The following is a 20277-nucleotide window of genomic DNA, read 5'->3' as shown; positions in this document are numbered from 1 at the left end:
GAACAGGGGGATGAAGTCATTGGGCTTGACTGTAGGGGGCTTCCGGAGAGTGGCAAAGATGCTTTTCTGCGGGGTTGTGGGTTTGTTGTAGGACGAGCTCCTGGATGGGGCAGCTTTTAATGGGAAGAACAGCTGGTCTGGTTTGCTGCCCAGCGTGCCCATGATGGAATGCGGATATAATTTCAGAGGCTGGTTTCCCTGATGTACTGCACAAATATACAGGTAAATATGATATAATACCATTAATTAAATGCAGAGACTGTAAAGGATGTCTTTAAATGATTAACTCATGATTAACCTTTTTTCATCCAGCATGTTCTCATTAAACAAATGAATGAGACTTGAGTAAAAGTACTTACCAGGATGAGTGTTGGAGGGTCCTCTGTAGGAGACCTAGTCCTCGTCTCTGGCAGGGCACCCAGCTGAAATACACAGTGTGTTCTGTTGGATGTTCTATTCGACATCCAGAAGGAGCTCAAGCTCACAATGTAAGCATGGGTGTGGCGCTTCAAACTTAAAATGGTTAAACTACAAATTTATTTAAGTCAACAGAAGACTAAACTTACCTGTTGAACTTATACCTGTAAAAGCTTGAGGGCTTTGAAGTGCAAACAAAAAATAAACTTTCACAGCCCTTGATTGAACTATTTGGGAATGAAATCTAACTTGTGTCAATAGCCTCTACTTTAAAAATGGCTATTTGCAAAACAGACAAAAGGTCAGATAAGCCTGAGTGCACCAGTAGTGGTCTTTATATGGTATTTTTGTTGCTACATTTAAGTTAGTTTTGGGAGGATTGCAGTGAAGAGCCTTATGTGACATGTCAGCATTTGCATTATGGAATCTTTAGAATTTAATTTCCTTTTGCTTGCAATACCTTATGAAGTACTTTTAGGAATAAAAACAATGTCGTAGAAATAAAAGTCAGTACTATCCTAGAAAAGAGTTTTTGGACCTAGTTGCACTGCATGTCTATAGTTTTTTAAGGTGACCTCTCCTCAGGTGCAGCGGAGGTGAGTGGTATAGAGGTAGACTGTTGTCGGCGCTGCAGCTCCCTCTACTGGAACTGCAAGCAAAGCATGATGGGAACGCATGGTTATAGCAGCTGATGCAGCAGGGATGTGTGTCTTTGTTGTGAGCAGTGAGCCTCTCACCTCAACCTGACTGTCATCTCCATGGAGACGTTGACTAAAGGCAGTTGAATACTAAGTTCCTAAATCCAGCCTTTGACCACAGGCACAGCAAAAATGGCATTTTCTGTGTCGAGTTGTCATTGGGAGCACGTTTTGTATTACTGGACAACAGTCCAAAATGTTATGCAGTGAGCCTTTAACAATGACTTTTTTACATCCACAATATGATTCCAACAGTCTATTCAATGGAAAGTCTGTCCAGATGGATGAAAACAATGTTTTCTCTCTATAGCATTAGACTTTATGAAAAATGATTGAGTCATTTTCACAGATCTGTGCAGTTGTGAAACCACAGTTTCCGTCTTGTGTTAGTGCAGAGAGCAGGCGTGCTGAGGACAGGGCTCATTAGGCAGCAGTCTGTGTAGGGACTCACTGTGAGGGTGTTGGTGATGCTCTCAGACGAAGCCTCTATCTCTAAAATGGTTTCCACTGTGGGCACCATCTGCAGCACACACAAACTGGTCACGCCATGTTTTACAGTCCCATGACACTACAACAGTCAAACAATTAATCATATTTGATATACAGGGACATTTGATTGTTAATACTAAGGTCAGAAAACATTTTGACAGAATGGTGTTATACAGGTATATTACAAATAAAAAAACAAAAAGACTTTAAAAACATAGATTATGCGAGATGTGGGGATGTACATGATTAGTTAGCTTATTTTTGTAAGTGTAGGCATCACAGTAAACATGTTCAGCTGTGTTTTGAGGTACTTACAGCAAGGATAAAACACTTTGTACTTAGCAGAGTTGTTTATTAAAAGAAAATCTTGCATTTACATTTTTCTGTGGAAGATGATTTTTCATCGCTATAAAAATACTGCTCCAGTCCAATATGAAAAATAACTGTAGAAAATAGCATCATTTTCGTTCTCCACAAGCATGCTCAGGTTGCTCAGCCAATAATACTATGATATAAATATCTCGCTTTCATAAATAAATCCCTGTATTATGCAAATATTGCACAAATCCATCGCAACCAAAGCACCACTTTTGATATTATGGTACTTCACACATGCCATTGAGAATTGATAAAATGGTTATGCACAAGTAAAAAGCTGTTGAAGGATATGCATGTGGCTTTACATAATATTTAAAATACAAATAAGGTGTTACTTTGTTTGGTTGCAATTGCAACTGTAATTTATAGCCATTCCAGTCCCATTGGCACCTGCAGGATTAAATCTTTGTTGACTTTTTTTCATTCCAATCTATTATTATTAGGTATTTATTTATACAAGGCAGTGCATTATTATTTTTAATTATATTGTCTGTATTTTTTTCTTTTTTACAAACACATGTTGTGTGTTGTCTATGCCTGGCCCTCAAGTCTGCTTCTCTTTGTTGTCTATGACAAAATCTGAAGAAATAGTCCTGAGATTAGCTCATGGCACAGGCGGAGGTTGAGCTGGGTTAGTCTGCTGAGAGCTGCTGATAAAAGTCATTTTCTGGAAAGGATCAGCACAACACAAGGCACAAAGTTGGGTTTGCGGGTGGAGATAACGGAAAGAAGGGTTGGCCAAAGCAGTGCAGCTGTTTCAGTCTGATGGTCCATGGTTTTGGTGCTGCAGAGTGGCTGTTGTCATGGCGATGAGTCAGTCGTCCTGCCATCCTGTCCCACCTGGTCACGGGTGTGGTCCTCACGGTCCAGAATAGGGCTGAGGCCTCTGAAGCCTGCGTAGGCTCTGATGTGTGTCCCATTAGACACAGACTGAGCTGAGGAGGAATCCACGGGACACACGTAGTCTGTGGACTCGTCCTGTCGCCGCCTCCTCAGGTGAGCCAGATTTGAGAAGCCCAACTTCTTTGGCTGAAAACAGAATAAAAGAAACTATATGATAGTGCGTAACTTATGACTGTTTAAATTAAATTACATTTGTCCAAAAAAGAAATAAAATCTTTATATATTACTTTTTCCCCCCTGAAATTGCAAGAAGCAGAAAACACCCTGTTCCAATTTTCTAATATGTGCCAAGAAGGCCTATACCTTCTCGTACAATGCCACAATACACTCCAAGGTGTCACTTGACAGCCAATTCCCGATACAATTGTGACCTTTTCAATAAAATGACGCAGCCTGAGGCCTGTTGCAAACTCCTCATATTTGAACTCATCACATGATTGCGAGCGAATTGTGATATCTGTGCTCACAGTGACTTAGCTGAGGTTGCGACTCTGGGATTATATTGGCTCAGAGCTTAAACTGAGCTGACACACCATGGATTTAGGTTCTTTCTCTGCACATGGGTCGCCCTGTGTTCCCTGGAGCAATGCTTTTGTACCTTGACTTTAGCTGTGGTGCTGAGCGGAGTGTAGCCAGGCGCCTCTGTGTACTCCCTCTTCTCCTGCTGAGCCTGTAGACCCACCAAGCTGCTGAAGTTAGTGTTTAGGTGTCGTCTCAGGAGGGTTTTCTGTGGAGGGATATTCAACAGCATGGCCAGGGTATCTGAGTTGAAACGGGGCTCCAGCATCTGTAAGACATACACTGATTAGTTAATTTGGCCTTAAATACCATTCTGGCTGCCGTTATCATTCCTTACATGTATGAATCTAAAACAAGATGTCTAATTCTCAGTAGTAAATTACATAGTGCTGGCCAGAGAGACTGTCTGTCCTAACACGTCAACATAATCCAATAAATTTAGTATGAATTACTCACAATAAGGCCTCCATGCACCCCACTGCCTCTCAGGTTTGGTGCGTACTCTGCCAAGTCCACAGAACGAAGCCACTCCATGACTCTGTGATTGGACCACTGCACCACCTCACTAGGAGTGAACTGGCTCTGAAACAAGGTAGGAATTACATTTACAGTATGCTGGACAGCACACACTATTTATTACACTGCTGTCTTACATATTCTAGTAATTAGTTCATGTATTTTACGTTTTGGAATACCTCATTGCTAGGCCTGCGTTTGAGGCAGTTTGGGTTGAACTTGTTGACGTGCAGAACGTGAATGGCACACTTGATGCTCAGGTGATGGAGCTGACTGGTCACTTTGAGGAATAGTAGGTCGTTCTATGCAAGACAGAAATATATTTCAGGATAAATACGTACATTATAACATTATATATAAATGTAAAAGAGTAGAAAGAGTACTTACCACAGTGAGGTACTGCAGCACGTGTCCATCTACTCGGGCTTCATTAAACTGGTCTTTATACTGCGGGAGGCCGATGTCATCAAGCCAACCTTTGACCAATTATTAAACAGATTTAAAATAAATACAGTTGATTACAGGACATTATAAAATGAGTAATGAAGAGTGCACATACGAGTCACCCAGATGTAATCCAGGTCTGCAGACTTCTCCTCTTTTTTGCCACTAAATGACCTGATGGCTAACTGCAGCTTCTTCCTGTGAAGAGAATTCTTTATGCAAAGTTCCTAAAAACAAATAAACACGCAGCATGTCAGCAATACATAAACAAGGACATAATAGAAATGTAACTTCCTGCATAGTGCATACCCTTTCGATTTCCTGTGAGCTTGCTGACAGTAGAGTGTGTCCATTCGGGCCCCAGATTCGGGCTGAACCGCTGTACTGTCCCAGTCCGATGTCCTCCAGCCAGTCACACACCTGGTCCGCTGTCCACTTAGAGAACGGTCCCCTCAGCTCCCTTCAACACAGAATTACAGCAAAACGACACGGGTAACTTCTCTATATTGTCACATGGTTAAACGTTGCTGGTGAAAGTGCCTCTTCAGAAAACATCAGTCACACTTTCTGTGCTGAAAGTGGATCTATTGAAAAACAGCTTCAATATTAATTTATGGATAATGGACGTATTTTGTTTTGTAAAAGCCTTTTTGAAGCAACATTGTACATGGATATTGAAAACTCTGATCTTGCAACAGCCTGAAGCCCACGATTAATGAGTTACCAAATAGCTGCTTCCAACTCTTAATTTAATTTTTCTCTGAAAGTGGGCACAACTGTCTGTTAAAGGAATAGGCCACCGTTTTTATATACTAAGATATGTTCTTACCTCACTTTAGTCGAGTTAATATATCCCCGTCTGGTCTTTGTCCGTGCGCTCTGTCACGCAAACGGAGCACATACGCAGCCTCTCCCACATGTCATATAGCTCCAAAAAAGCTCACGATAGAAGCTACCAAGCTCTTCCACGTGTTCCCTATTTAAATAAAGTTACGTGAAGTGTTTTCATGCGAAGTATATTTACACAGAAATGTAACATGTCGATTTTATAAGCAGATAAAAAGGGGGACTATATTGTGAGGCGTAATGATACGAGGAGTAAAACGTCCGCGCAGTAACTCCTAAGGTTATTGACGGAAGTGAGCGGGGGGAAGTCTTTAGGAGTTACTGCGCGGACGTTTTGCTCCTCGTATCATTACGCCTCACAATATAGTTCCCCTTTTTATTTGCTTATAAAATCGACATGTTACATTTCTGTGTAAATACACTTTGCATGAAAACACTTCACGTAACTTTATTTAAATAGGAAACACGTGGAAGAGCTTGGTAGCTTCTATCGTGAGCTTTTTTGGAGCTATGTCACATGTGGGAGAGGCTGTGTATGTGCTCCGTTTGCGTGACAGTGCGCACGGACAAAGACCAGACGGGGATATATTAACACGTCTAAGGCTAGGTAAGAACATGTCTTAGTATATAAAAACGGTGGCCTATTCCTTTAAGTTCCATATGTTTTGGCCTTAAATATACCACTGCATTACATGGTAATTGTGAAGGCTCTCCCCTACTAAATAAAAATAAACGTACCGTGCATTTGTGGGTCGTGCTAGACGTGGCCCAGCTGTGGCCCTAAAGCCCCCTCTTTTAAAGTCGCCCAGGTCTGAGTCGTGAACCGGGACTGGGCTGCCAGACTGACTGCGGCGGATCCTACAAACAGACAGAAGGATGGTTCAAACCTGCTTTTTCACTTGGCACAATGCTTCAGGGCAGATTTATTTGTACTGCTCACACCTGGGATCACATGTCACTTTACATTTGCAACGGGAGCTAAATTTGGTTGGACAAATTCAGAAGAAGCCTTTTCTCATGCTTTTCTTGACAACTTCAGATCACACTGAGATACGGCTGTTGATGTGTTTCACATATTAAGTCACCAGAAACAACACAAGCAATACTTGACTGTCTTGTCCATTCATCTACTGATAAGATACTAATTTAATCTTTCTACTATTCTACAACACCTAAACGGTCACTCTTATGCTACTAGTACCCTACTACATGTCCAAGTCAAACCTCCTTCAGGATATCATCATTCTTAAGGAAGGACAGAAAGGAAGAATACTGATGCATACTACTATACAATAATAAGACACTTTACAGTTATGCCTCTAGCACTTACTTCCCCCACAATTTCCGGATGCCCCGATGGGACTTCCTGTTTTCTGGAGACACCGGAGACTGCTCTCCTGAGTCCACTCCTGATGACAGAGGGGACTGGTCTGACAGCAGGCACTCGTCCAACTTATCTGAACGTCCTGCACAAGAAATAAAAAAAAATCTCTATCTTCAAGCACCATCCAAAGTCTCGAAATTGTCTTGCCTCAAATTACACTTCTCATCCAACTATAGCTAAAGACTCTTTTTTTTTTTTTTTTTTGCCACCGAGCACTGCACAATGTTTACATGATACAATACCCACCAACATCATAAAGGTCGTGTTTTCCGGGGGATCCTGAGTTAGTGTAGTGAGGAAGAAAGCAGAAGCGAGCATTAGTCACGCATTATTGTCCCAGAGAAGAGCCTGTAAACATGCTAATGTGTGCTGAGGGAGTGCAGAGACATGCAGAACATGTGCAGCTGAAGGCACTGTGTGATGATGACACTGCTTGTATTAGATTATTCTGCCTGTGGGCATTTGACTACGACTGAATGTGAGGCATGAAATGTCACATGTTCACATATGGTGATTGCTTGCTTGTATGTTTTTCTGTTTAGGTTTAGGGTTAATGCAAACTTTGCACAGCGCTGGCGCTTTATGTGGATCAACTTTTCTAAAATAAAAAGGTTTAGATGTTTAAAGGTCATACATCATGCACAATTGACTTTTTTGAGCTTTTAATCATGTTCTTATGTAAACTATAATTTAAAAAAAAACTATGCCAAAAGGTCTGATCTAACAGTTTGCCTTCTTTTCCAGTGTGGCGATACTATTAAAGAAGTGGGCATCTTTAGCACAAGATTGTTTGGTTTCCACTTTTGTGACTTAAAATACCACAGAGCCATAGACAACACACAAGCTATAGATTGAATGTTACCCAACACTGGAGCACTGGCACTCCTGCAGCGGACTGAGGCCAGAGACAGACAGGAGAAAGGTAAGATGCAAAGAAGTTAGTGACGTTATAGTTAATGATCAAAGCAACGCCCAGTGAGGCCAAGCAACTGTTAGTCAGAAAATGTTGAGTGTTTTTCAAGGCAAAACTCACTGGGAGTGTAGTCCTGCTCGTGGTTGTGGACAGGAGACAGCGGGACTGGGGACTGGTACTCCGCATCCTCTTCTCTGGTGCTGTTCAGCTCTTTCTTTTTGCGGAGTTTTCCTGGGAGAGTCTTGTACTTGTTTAGCTCCATGTCTGGGCTCTGCACAACAGCAACATTGTGAGTTCTCTGTACCGCTTCTTGCTATCTTATCCAAGTTTGTTTACATGCAGTATGATAAAAGTCACCGCTTTGTGAACACACACAACTGCCACAGTTAGAATACAATGAGACAAGACAGTTATGATAGCCATGTGTGGAGATGGTGGATTTCATGTGGTTTGGACTTCTAGGGAATTATAGGCCTTTGAAGGGGGCATATTCTGGTCAATGGAAGACTTGACCCACAACAATGCCTACACACAGGTATCTTTTTTGGGCAGCTACTAACTACTCTTGCTCCGTATTAGTATAACTTGTATAACCTCTTTGTATTTGTAATTGTCAATTTTCTCCAAAAAATAAAAATTGTTCAATAATTTTTCTTAATTCATTTACATTTTACCTAATTGTGTACTACTGGGGAGTTAGCCAAAAAGTAGCACAACCACATGTGTGTAGCAGATGGTCAAATAATGAAAATTGTATGAATGACGCATTGACTTCAATATTATCATACTTTATTGCTATATTTTCTGCAACAACATATTGTACTCCAAATTAGGTGGTAAGGTCAGGTCCATGCACGATACAGGGACAAACATGACATGTGAAGCTGTAAATTCTCTGAAAGACGGTATAGTGTGTAAGTATGAGTCATGATGTGTCCTAATCCTTTGCTCTATTACATAAGAGTTTTTCTTCAGTGCAGTGAGGGGAGGACATAAACAGAGAAAGGTCTGGGACACGGTGGAGACACAGAGCAGCTGTGACAGCCTCCTCTGGATGGCTATTGCACTGGCACGTCAGTGAATGTAGACGCAGTAAAACTAAGCGCCGCATGTGCACAAACTGGATGGGTGTTTGAAATAAAGCACTTTGGCTGTCCAACTGGGTTCAGGGGATCAATGGGATGATAACAACTGTTGTCACACTCACATGCATGTATGCCACAAAACAGTAGAAGCCCCAAAATAAAGTGGTTTAATGGATATGATGAAAACTCAAAGTTAAGCATGTTAAAGCAGTACTAAGTAACTCGTGCCCCTAGAAGCCATAAGCGGCACTGCAGGTGTCGTAGCATGTTGCGGTTTTTTACTCATTAATTGTCAGTGAGAGTAAACACTACGCTGACAGAAAAGACATCCAATTACACAATGGAGACAATTTTTTTCACTCAAACTGGGCTGTAGATACTGTTTAAGTGGTGCTAGCCCGCTATTAGCTTTGCCCCATAGCCTGTTAGCTTCTTCATCGTGATTCCATTAGTGTGTATTGGTGGCTCTGACCCGTAGGCAGCAAAGTTGCAATTGTGGTTTTCTGGCCAGAGACACTGGGGGGATGAAAAACCCTAACCCTATTACCCCTTTAACACTTGTATTACCCCCAGAGGGACTACGGAAAGGATTTATTAAAGTAAACAAGTTACTTAGTACTGCTTTAACCAGTGGCATTAATACAGGTTAGCAGCACACCAGTACCTCAGTAACTACTTCAGTTTCAGTCTCAACAGGCTGGAACTCTATGGCCTACAGCGACAGATGCACAGAGACACACACACAAACTGGAATTAGTGGTTAGCACACATCAGCTAGACTCGCACACATTTGGCAGGAAGATTAGAGTTAGTGAAATATATACTGTGTTAATTGTGTGACCATCTCAAATGTTACGGAATAAGAATTAGTATATATAATATATTACAAAAATGGTAACCTTCTTAAAAGATCCACTCTGCAGCTCTTCCAAACTGTTGGACAAAAGGCGACGCTGAGGCCTGGGCAAAGGAGACACTTTAGGACAACCGCAAAAGAATAACAAACTTAGAGGTATTACAACACTCACCATGATCCATTGAAGAAGCTTGTGTCTCCCGCTGACACCAGGGACACGTCCATAGAGTTTTGAAAGCTGCAGCATGTCACAAACACGACATTGTAAGTTATTGTATTATATCTATGACAAAGACGTGGTCTGATTTTTACCTAGACTCCAGGTCTCTCTGGTAGGGGGACGTTGAAAGCATGAAGGGCGAAGATCCCCTTGAGGACATCTGTGCAAAGACAAAACTCAATATGTTTGGTCAAGAGGAACTAAAATGTGATACCTGTAGTCAATGAAAAGAAACAACATTTCCATTCCCACTAGTAAACCTTCTAGAAGAACAAATAAACAAAACAAAAAAAACATTAATTAAATAATTGTTGAGATTTTATTCTATTTACTGGCTGAAATATTACAGAGTGACTTTAAAAGAAACGTTGATGGTGATTATGCACTTACCTCTGACCTGATGATGTCGGAGTGTGCTCTGTGAGTGATGGCTCTGAGTTTGGGACTGCAGCTAAGCTCCTCCTCACTGCTGCCTGCACATTAACAAGCACTTTTACAAATATAAACCAAAGATATTTTACTCTACATTAATATTATCATTATAATTGACCCCCTACCTAATGTAAGCCCCATGATTTCTCTCATCTTCCTGTACTGAGCGAGCAGCAGGGACAGTTCTTCTATGCGACGATCCTAAACAAATGTACAGAATGTTAGCTGAGAAATTCCCTTTGATGTAGATTGTAGAAAAACAATCATGTAGTGGACACATTTACCTTTTCGTCATTGGATGCTAAAAGTGTCTCCATGCCGACCTTCAGCCTGTGATATTCATGGTCTGAAGGGAAATATTAATTGTTTTTCTTTGTTCATTTCAATACGTCAAGCGCATTTAACAGGTGACAGGGATCTGATGGGAAACTAGTGACAGAGGAGACAGCCATGCTAACACGAGTGAACAGGCTACACTAATGGCAGCATGCAACACCTGAGAGTCTGAATAATGAATAATAACAAGGGCTATAACAGTCTGGATGTTAGCAGGATAAGAGAATGAATGTATCCATGTTAAACTTAACACATGTTTAATATCCTTTTGGGCGAGGAACAGGAAACATGGTTTATGGGCTGACCAAAAGTCCACAAATTACAGTAAACACAGAGCCCATAAACTCACAATATTATAATATCCTGTTCCTGTACATTTCATCATTGCATCAAATAGGGAAACTGGCCTCAAACTGAAGACACTGAAATGATCAAATGTCTTGTTCGTAGGAAAAGATTTACAGTAGAGTAAACGGTTAGATGTTCGAAGTTTAATTGAGATTAGCCGGTTAAAATAAGAGCAGGCAATTCAATGAAAGCAAGGAGAAATATCAAACACTTCTTTCATCAGAAAAGTCTCAATTCAGACAAACAGATTTGGTAACTGTCTTATTATTCAATTCATTATTCGGTTCTGACAGAGATTAGTTGAAATTTCTCCAGAGCTCAGCATGCCTTACATTTGTTAATGAGTTGCTTGATATACACCTCCTCTACAGCAGAGGGCAGCAAAAAGCAGAACATTAGAGAGAATAAAGTACAGGTGTGTTAGTATTACAGTAGGTGACATAATGTATGCTGAAGCTGACCGGTCGTACCTCTCTCCGCGCTGTTATTGGCCGAGCTGCCCCTGGCCAACAGCTGCGTCTGTAAGCACTCGATCTCAGCGTCTTTGGAGGCCACGAGCTGTTGCAGGTCTGAGATTTCAGCCTGCGGGACAAGGAAGAGATGAAGATGGAGTTTAGCAGAAGCACAAGGAGGATTGTGGAGTACAATGCACCAACAAAACAAATGAGACAAGAAACAGAAGTCAAAATGATGAATATACAATTATAGAAAAACTGGGACACTCCAATTGTGGACACACTTATTTCCAACTCAGAATTAAACCTGCCCCATTAAGACAAAATGTTTCTGTAGGAAATTTTAAGACTGGCTTTAAACAATGTCCCTTCTGTGAGTTTTCTGCATTATACAGATGGAAAGGTTTTACAACTGCAACTTGTTACTGTGCATGGCCAACGCTATTGCACTACATCAGAGCTCAGGAATGACCCAGCCCAGTCTTCTGAGGACGTATAGGAACAGACAAAAGGGATTTTCCAAGGCAAGTAAAGAGCTTTCTTCAACCAGAGCTAAGCATCATCAGCTTCCCTATTAAACAGTCACAAAGTGCTCCCGAGTGAGTTGGGATTTAGCCAGCAATGGATTTTTGTCCTGGTTTTTAGTGAACTACATCTGGCGAAAAACCTTGAAAATGTTGTCAGACACAAAACACGCCATTGCTCAGCTGTTTGTCAAGTGGTAGTTCTAGTTCTTATTCTGTATTTTGAACCTTCACATCCAGTGTGAACCTGAAACAGTTTGCTAAGTGGCTGCGTCTTAAAATGGTTCACCCACTCGCAAAGCACTTTGTCTTTACTTACTTTATTATAACAAAGAAAACTGTCTAATGGGAGCAGCTGCAGGGGCTAAAGTTGCAGACAACAGGTGCCTATTAGGACCAAACAAAGAACGTCCGTTTGAAATGCACACTCAACAAATCCTTCAGCTGCTAAACATTAGGGTCCAGTGAAGAAGGGAAAGGGACAAAGGATAAAAAGGTTGGTCCTCATATTCTTTTTTTAAACTCTCCTGAAAAATAACCCGTTACCTAGGATCTAAGAAAATGCCATGAAAGAAAAAAAGATCCATGCATATAACTGAATTATGAGGCATGAATGGACAGGTTCAACATCTGACACTGGAATGACAAATGGATTGTGATAAGTTTGATTAGAATCAACAGCTTCCACAAAGACAGATTCAAAATAAAAATATGTGAAATCTGCACAGACAAATGTCCAAAAATATATAACGGGTGAAACAGCATGTGCAAAAATGGCCTCAGGGTGGACAAGACTGGACTGGAGTGCACTGGAGTGGGTTCAGAGGCAGTGGTGGGACATTTAAAGGGGCACCTGGGCACTCCTCCAGCGGTCCTCCCACTGCTGCTTCTCCAGCTGAGTGTGCTCCACTGTGAGCTTCAGGCCGGACAGCTGGCTCATGAGGGACTGGTAGCACACATGCAGAGAGGACGAGATGGACAGCTACGAGCAAACAGGATGTGCCCCCAAACCAGTGGCGAGGGTTAGGGTTAGACAGAGAGAAAGAGAGGGAGCAGAGAAAGCGCAGAGAAAGCCATGAACCAAAATAGTGCGTCAGTAAAAAGTGTTAGCATGTAGTTGTGCATTATACAAAGAGCTAAATTAGCACCCTTAGACATACATTATGGCAAACTAGATATAACTGGTATGTGTAAAGTGGTAGTATGTAAAATATGGCATGCAGAAAAGAATCCAAGAAGGTCATATTTGAAACAGTCTGAACCTTTTGAGATGTGCCCCTTGTACTAACGGAAATCAAATAGTTTAATTTCATGATAATAATAATTTCATGATATTTGAACATTTCTGAGTTATGTTGAAACCCCAAATATCTGCGGAGCAAATCTATTAACTGCTGGGTAGCTACTGGTAAATACATACATATTTTCTGGACTATAAGTCGCACTTTTGTTCATAGTTTGGCTGGGGGTGCGACTTATGCTCAGGTGCGACTTATAGATCAAAATATATAATTTCACAAGTTTCTTATTTTCGAGCAACAGAAAGAAAGTTTGGAGTGAGCGAGAAACTTGGTGAAAAGCGGAGCACATGGGTGCTGGAACAACGTGCTGCCGGGAGAGGCTTGTCAACGGTGCACCAGGGTGGCTATGCATTTTGGTGCGACTTATACTTCGGAGCGACTTATAGTCCGGAAAATACGCTGTTTCACATTTTAGTATTGATGTTTTAACATTACACCAACTGTGAATTTCATGCAATATGACAACACATCCAGTGTTCTCGCCAGCGCAATTGAGCATATGGGCCCCCTATGCTGTAAATTTCTTCCCCCACGCTGTGTTTCACCCAACGTAGGGGGAATTTTCTGTTGTTTTTTTTCCTTTTTGAATCAATACTGTCGTAGTAATGTCTGATTTGAAAAAAAAGTAAAAAGAAAATTTGGCCTTCAAAATGCAGGAATTGGTGTTTAAGGGGTCTGAATTTCAAAATGTTCTCACGCCTGCTATGCCGCACTTCATACTGCCCCTACTCTGTGAAAAAATCCTGCTGAGAACCCTGATATCTATAACCATGTATCATAGATGTACCTATATATTCAATATGAACTGTCCAGTTGTAAAGAACATATTTTACAGAGGGTGTTGGCCATACCTTGGTGGCCCTGAGTTTCCTCTCATATTGGCTCTTCTCAGCCTCCAGCTCATCCACTCTGCTCTTCAGCTTCTTCACTTCTTGAAGCAAATCCTGCATCAACACAAAAAACAACACAACAAACGACAATGATCCTCTGATTTACATGAGTAGAGCAGTGAGACGCACATGCTGCTCTTGACATGGGGTGAGTAAAATCAGAAAACTGGCTTGGATTCGGTTGTAAATCAGCAGGAATCCACAATCATGCCGACGCAGAGAGGGGAGGGGCTGAGACACCACCGCGTGCAGTTATCAACAACCTGGGAACAACATCTGCAAGCCATCACCTCCACTCCCCGGCATAGGGTTATTGTTATACACTTTGGTTCAACAATACAGTGCTGCTATCCACCTGAGTGTAGAAACAATGTTAGTATAGGGAACACCCATAGACATGCAAGCAACTTCAAATCAACATAGACTTTCAGAGAGTTGACCAGGGTTGGACAGGTTTTCCAAATACTTCACCACAAAATGTGCTGACAGTTGGAGAATACTATTGAAAACTGCGTCAAGAGCATTGATAAGTACAAACAGATGGTAACTTGATTGCATCTGCATTGCTCATGTGTCCCTGGCTGAGACCTATTGTTGAGTTGCAAAGTATGCTAAACTATTCATAATTGTGATTAGTCTATCACTGGATCTTTGATATTGATCTCAAATAATGGGTAATTGCCTTTTATGAAGCATTTTAGCTTTTGTGCAAAGTAAACTAAAGATCATTTGCCGAATTACAGCAATAAACTAAAAGTCCTGTTTTTGTTTTGGTAAGCGAATGATAGAATTATAGAAGCATTTGGAAAACCCATTCAAACATATAGAGCTTGAAGAGGGTCCGACAGCTGCCCTCACCCTGCAGACAGACTGGAGTTGAGTACAGACAGGAGTTAGCGTGATTCAATGAGGTCCGGTACCGGCTGGAGTGGACTGTTAGAGGGGAGGAGGTAGGGGAAGGGAGAGAAGGAGATCCGTGGGGTCTTCCTACGTGAACGCCGTGTGCTCCGCTGTGCTGGGATGTCCGAGGCTCAGAGAAGGACAGGCTGTGTCCCCTGTGAGGAGGGAACTGTCCCGCCTCTCGCTCCTCCATCGCACGCTTCTCCTGGATCCTACAGCTGATCTCCTCCTGAAACCTGCACATCTGCTCCTGCAGCTCACTGATCAGGTTCACCACGGACTGCACAGGACGAGGCGAGGGAACAGCAAGAAGACACCAGACAAGGGTGCATGGGTCATTTCAACAAAGAAAGTGTTGAATAAAAAACATCAAACAACAATTGTATCAGTACTATTTATGGCCGTCAGACATGATCATTTTTTCATTTCACATATCTACATGTGTAGATATAGTAGATATAGTATAGAGTAAGTAGTTAAGTTTAGTTTATTTCACAATTTTGCATATACAATCAGGAAATTCAACTTATAAACTTTCATGTAATGCTACATTGCAAAAAAAAAGAAGAGAAAATGCATGAAATTATTTGACAACAGAGCAAGTGTTCATGCCAACTTAATTCTGAAGTGTTAGTGGAAACAATGAGATCATAGATTTGATGAGGAATTGAAACCATCACTTGAAATGTCTAACACAGGCCAGTAAATCGAAAAGAAGTATTAGAAAATGACATTGTACAGTATGTTAGGCAAATCTAGTAAATATTTATATCATGAATTATTATTTTAAAATCCGACGTGAAGGATATTAAAGGATTTCTTAAAGAAAACATGGGCCTTGACTCCCGATGCGGTCCTTCTGTCAGCACATGAGCCCTCTGGCACAGCTGGTAATCTCTGGCCCTACCCAGAGGACCATGGTTATTATAACACACTTGAATGACAGCCAAAAACGGCACAGTGACCCTGAAATGAGCCCCAACAGGAAGTGAAGGAATGAGGGACTGATGCAAGACAGTTCACTTTGCTTAAATGTGATCAACTTGCAAAGGTTTCTGTCCGTTGAAGTCTTTTTTGACTGAGACGCTGCGTTGCCAATCGCGTGACTTGGATTGTTTTGATTTTGTCAGGGGTATGAAGGGTCATCACCTCTCAGCTGGACTGTTATGAAAAGATGGAGCTAAACATTCTGTGGAATGTCTACAGAGAATAGAGACAAAAGAGTTTTGTTTTTGTGATAAATAACGATACCACAGAAAGAATAATGCACAATATTTAGTGTAGCAGATCCTAAATGGTGACTTAATTTAGGATAGTAAAAGAGTTTAGAAAATAACAAGCAATTTCATAATTTTACTTTTACATGAAATGCACTATTAATTGTACATTTAAATCTCTATGTAGCACATTATCTATGTATTGTTACAATGCATTGAGCAAAATGAACTATTGATGAATATTGTTCTAACATGAGTTCATTTAAATTGTTCACTGTTCAGGCATTTAATATTCAGGACATTTATACATTCAGGGGGTCATTTACTAAGTGTTCGCTAATGTGCAAAACCAGTAGCAGGCACTAAAGTGGATCAGCAGCAGATTCATTTGGGCACTTTTCATTCACACAGCATTCTCTCATTTACATTATCATTATCAGGTTTGGGGCCCTAACACTGAAACACATGTAATTGCAAATGAGCCCCAGAATGGGGCAGTTCCTGAAAAGCAGTGACAGTGAATGAGGGGCGTGTCTTCAGAGGTGAAAGTGGAATGCTCCGAGTGGATTTTTGCCATTCCAGCCTCCAGCCCACCGGAGCCGAGCAGCTGTTCCCCACCGAGAGGGGACTGTCTCTATAGTCTATACAACGCACGATAGACATGTCAGACCTTAAGAGTTTATGGCTTATGTATTAACAACCAGCACAAAGCTAACAGGAGCGAGGTTATCTAAGTATAATAGCAAGTGACGCTGACAGAAAAATGTCTTCCTAGTAAAAGAGGAGTTACTGTCAAAATAGTTCAGTCACCTTGTGGACAAAGCATAATCTGACATCATCCATTCTAAACATGACATACAAACTTAGAATGTCTGATTATGAATCAGACATTGTATGTCAAATAAAGTTTTATTTGATATCCGAGCTATTAATCAGTAAAGCTCAGGTGTATTGATGGGTGTAGCTGACACATGGCCTATGTAATCCTTCAAATTAGAGGAGAAAATGGATTGGTATCACTTGCAGCTGATTGAAAGTACGCTTGTTTCGTGTGCCCTCAAGCCTGGTTTGTATGGAGAATACAGAACTGTTTCTCCAGAGAATTACTGTAAATATATATATGTGTTATTTGGTTTTGCCTTGTTTTGATTACGGGTGCACCCATCCGATACTGGTATCGGATATTGGAGCCAATACCGGAAAAAATACGATATTGGGTTTCGGCGTCAAATATCTGATACTGAACCGATACCAGTTTTGAATCTCACTGCTTCAAAAACACAACTTTTTGTAAATGTTTGTTTTATTTTATAAAATGCTGTTAAAGAATAGCTGATGCATTTGTAATGCACAAGTTGTAATGACCAGATCACTTCATGTGAGCTGTGAATATAAATAGCCTGTCCCAAGGATAATGTCAGAAATCCAGTAATCCTTGTTAAATGTTTTTCCCATTAGTATATTAATAGATAGAATTGATAATTGGTCTGCAACATCATGACAAGAAAATACTTTATTGATCTCACCATGAAAATAAGAGGACCATTCACTTTTTCACTCAGAGAAAGCCACTTTTAAGAGAGTCTCTTGGTATCGGTTCATATCAGATATCGGCAGATACTCAAACCCCAGTATCGGTATCGTTATCGGAAGCAAAAAAACTGGATGGGTACATCTCTAGTTTTGATTATCCAGTGGTTGAGTGAAAACCTTAAGACAATATTACATGAACTTATAAGTCCCCTGTAAGTGTGATACAGTAGCAGTAGCTAACTGCGGGGCAACATGCAACTACATGACAGCAACAAACAGCACAATGATCCAGCCAATCAGAGATGCAGCAAGCCAACAACGCAGTAACATCCCAAACTGGACCAAAGTTTCCGAGCCAGTGAAGCGCGAACCTCTCTCCAATAAGTGACAAGTCACCACGTTCAGTCGGTACCACCACAACTACAATGTGCCAAGTTTGTTCATAATATATGTGATGTTTTGCTTTATTTTCCTTCTGCTGTAATAGTACTCCTGTAGATTCCTGGACTCTATACAACTGTTCCTGTTCTTTGTGGCATTCATCAGACTCTCATTGTGTCTCATCCCTGTGTCCTTTGTTCCGACCTCTCTTGCTCCTGTCTGTTACCCCCCAATCCTTATCTCCTGCCTTTGTATGGGGCACGCACTTAATGTCTCTGAGTCCAACACATTTATCAGTGTTTTGCATCAGGCTCAGGAAAGATCTCACAACAAAAGACTCAGGGGCTAGCCCACATCCCAAGGCACAAGAAACACCTCAAGTAGACGTGTGCTGGATCCAAAAAAGACAATTGAGAAAAATTAAAAATGCAATTGGAACAGAACAAAATAGGAAGTGACTAAATGGTTCAATATCTAATACATGTGATAGAAAACAGTGTGAGGTCTATGAACATGGACAAGCTGTTAGTGTTACGAGCAGTAACTGACAATGAGCACTTGAGGAGCCTGAAGATACTAGAGGCCCTTTTCACACCAGGAACACATTCCTCCAATCGCATTCTTAGAGCATTCAGGAAATTCAATCACATACATTTATAAACAATCCCTCTGTCAAAATAATTGGAGGTATCTGTGCAAAACAGTAGTTGTTTTTAAAGAAAATGAAGGTGAACTCAAGACACACACAAAAGCCCAGAGATAAGATCAGATAGGCATTTAATCCCATGGGTCCACAGCTGTAGGGGTCTCAGGATTTGCTCTTAGTTCGGTCCTATTCCCAGAGTCTTAGCGAGTCTGGGAAAGGTCTGTTTTGGCTTGGATCCTGGAGTAGTGGAATACTGTGCCCACAAGAGCCAGCCAAAAAACACTCTTGACAAACTTGTGTAAGAGGGTGTCCCACAATGTCAGAGAAAATAACCCTGTTCTGTCCAACTTTAGATCATTCACAGGGGACACTGGTCAAATCAGTAAGTTTTTATCAACTCAGCATTATTCAACTACAGACTTGGATGTTCTAATCCTGACACACTTTATCTGTCCTCCTAAATAACAACAGTAGTGAAAATGATCATGCACTCTTACGATACTGTAAACTAGGCTGATTCATTTTCTACTTTTGTGTCTGTGCGCTTAGCTACAATACAAATACACATACAATAAGGTAATATATAGAAATCCTATAGTTATAGCAACAACAACAACAACAACAACAACAACAATACAATATAGAGCAATATCATTAAGTGACAGTAGAACCAAGGTAGAAAACACAAGGAAAACATCAGACTTAACATAAAACAGAAACTATCTGTTACAGCCCAGAAGTTGGAATTTTAAAGCTGTCTCACCTCAGCCTTGTTGTTCTTGGCGGCACCAGGCTCTGGTGTTGGTGTTGAAGTCCCGTTGACTGTGTTCTCGTCCATACTGACCAGCTTCAGTTTGAGGTACGACACTTCATCCATCAGGTCCAACTTCTGCGTCTCCAGTGAGGTCCTGCTCATCAGCTCCTGGTTCTCCACAAAAACAAACCGCACGGTTAGGCCATAGCCCGCGCCCTCCGCCAAAACAAATGGGGTTTAGCAGAACACACACAGAAAGTCAGAGTGCCCGCTCAGCAAGCAGCTCCCCTCAGGACAGTCCCACATGAACAGGGGCTGAGCCCGGGGCCAGGGCTCCAGGCTAAATATACGCACACACACAGACATTGCACTGGACACTATTAATACTTCAGTGGGCTTCTTTGGTATGAGACACAACAAGAAAGTGTGGCTAAATTTGTGTAAGGAACATGGTCAGGACACAATCCTTGTGTTTCACCTTGTTCACAGAAAGTATGGTATTTCTTTCATACTTCCTGCTGCATATGCCTTTACAGGGAGTTAAAGTAATCACTAATGCAACATGGATTTCATTGTAAAAAGTTAAATTAATTAGTTTTGCAATTAAATATTTATAATTACAAAACATAAAAAAAAAAAAAAGTACACATTGATCTTTTATACCAACAGATGTTTGTAATAATATATTTTTCTAAATTGTATGGGTTTATAAGGACTTTGATTCTGTGTTACCTTTGCGTGAGGTATTGGAAGGGGAAACCCCAGTAAATGAAAGAAGCTAATGTAATTCAGACACGTCTCAAGAAAACGACAGATGCTCAAGCAAAATGCATCAAAATAGTTTGGAAACTGAAGTGAAGTGAAATATCGTAGCAAGAGGTGCCAATTTGAC

General features: G+C 41.1%; 1 protein-coding gene across 9 annotated transcripts in view; it reads right to left on the bottom strand.

Annotated features, from left to right (window-relative positions):
• Window positions 1-42: 42 nt before the first annotated feature.
• ppfibp2b (PPFIA binding protein 2b) overlaps window positions 43-20277 on the bottom strand; it is a 51927-nt gene continuing 31692 nt past the window's right edge. Inside the window, exons 6-32 of one of the 9 annotated variants that reach the window (XM_079567509.1) lie at window positions 19395-19553; window positions 13916-14008; window positions 12617-12745; window positions 11255-11366; window positions 11117-11149; window positions 10385-10446; window positions 10226-10301; window positions 10059-10141; window positions 9761-9828; window positions 9621-9686; window positions 9492-9552; window positions 9257-9304; window positions 7628-7778; window positions 7457-7489; window positions 6841-6873; window positions 6541-6676; window positions 5949-6068; window positions 4674-4824; window positions 4480-4591; window positions 4308-4396; window positions 4100-4222; window positions 3861-3986; window positions 3484-3672; window positions 2823-3011; window positions 1567-1635; window positions 360-422; window positions 43-206 (exon numbers count right to left, since the gene is read on the bottom strand). In XM_079567509.1, the coding sequence (XP_079423635.1) occupies window positions 183-206; window positions 360-422; window positions 1567-1635; window positions 2823-3011; window positions 3484-3672; window positions 3861-3986; window positions 4100-4222; window positions 4308-4396; window positions 4480-4591; window positions 4674-4824; window positions 5949-6068; window positions 6541-6676; window positions 6841-6873; window positions 7457-7489; window positions 7628-7778; window positions 9257-9304; window positions 9492-9552; window positions 9621-9686; window positions 9761-9828; window positions 10059-10141; window positions 10226-10301; window positions 10385-10446; window positions 11117-11149; window positions 11255-11366; window positions 12617-12745; window positions 13916-14008; window positions 19395-19553 (2598 nt within the window). In that variant the 3' untranslated portion in view covers window positions 43-182. Of the gene's footprint in view, window positions 207-359; window positions 423-1253; window positions 1636-2822; window positions 3012-3483; window positions 3673-3860; window positions 3987-4099; window positions 4223-4307; window positions 4397-4479; window positions 4592-4673; window positions 4825-5948; window positions 6069-6540; window positions 6677-6840; window positions 6874-7456; window positions 7490-7627; window positions 7779-9256; window positions 9305-9491; window positions 9553-9620; window positions 9687-9760; window positions 9829-10058; window positions 10142-10225; window positions 10302-10384; window positions 10447-11116; window positions 11150-11254; window positions 11367-12616; window positions 12746-13915; window positions 14009-19394; window positions 19554-20277 lie in introns of those variants that run through there. The other 8 variants (XM_079567508.1, XM_079567516.1, XM_079567511.1 and 5 more) reach the window with 8 other exon arrangements.

This window comes from Gobius niger, assembly GCF_951799975.1.
Source record: "Gobius niger genome assembly, chromosome: 12".
In the NCBI taxonomy this organism is placed as follows: domain Eukaryota; kingdom Metazoa; phylum Chordata; class Actinopteri; order Gobiiformes; family Gobiidae; genus Gobius; species Gobius niger.
The sequence above is the reverse complement of the archived record's forward strand: the minus strand, read 5'-3'. Positions and strand labels throughout refer to the sequence as shown.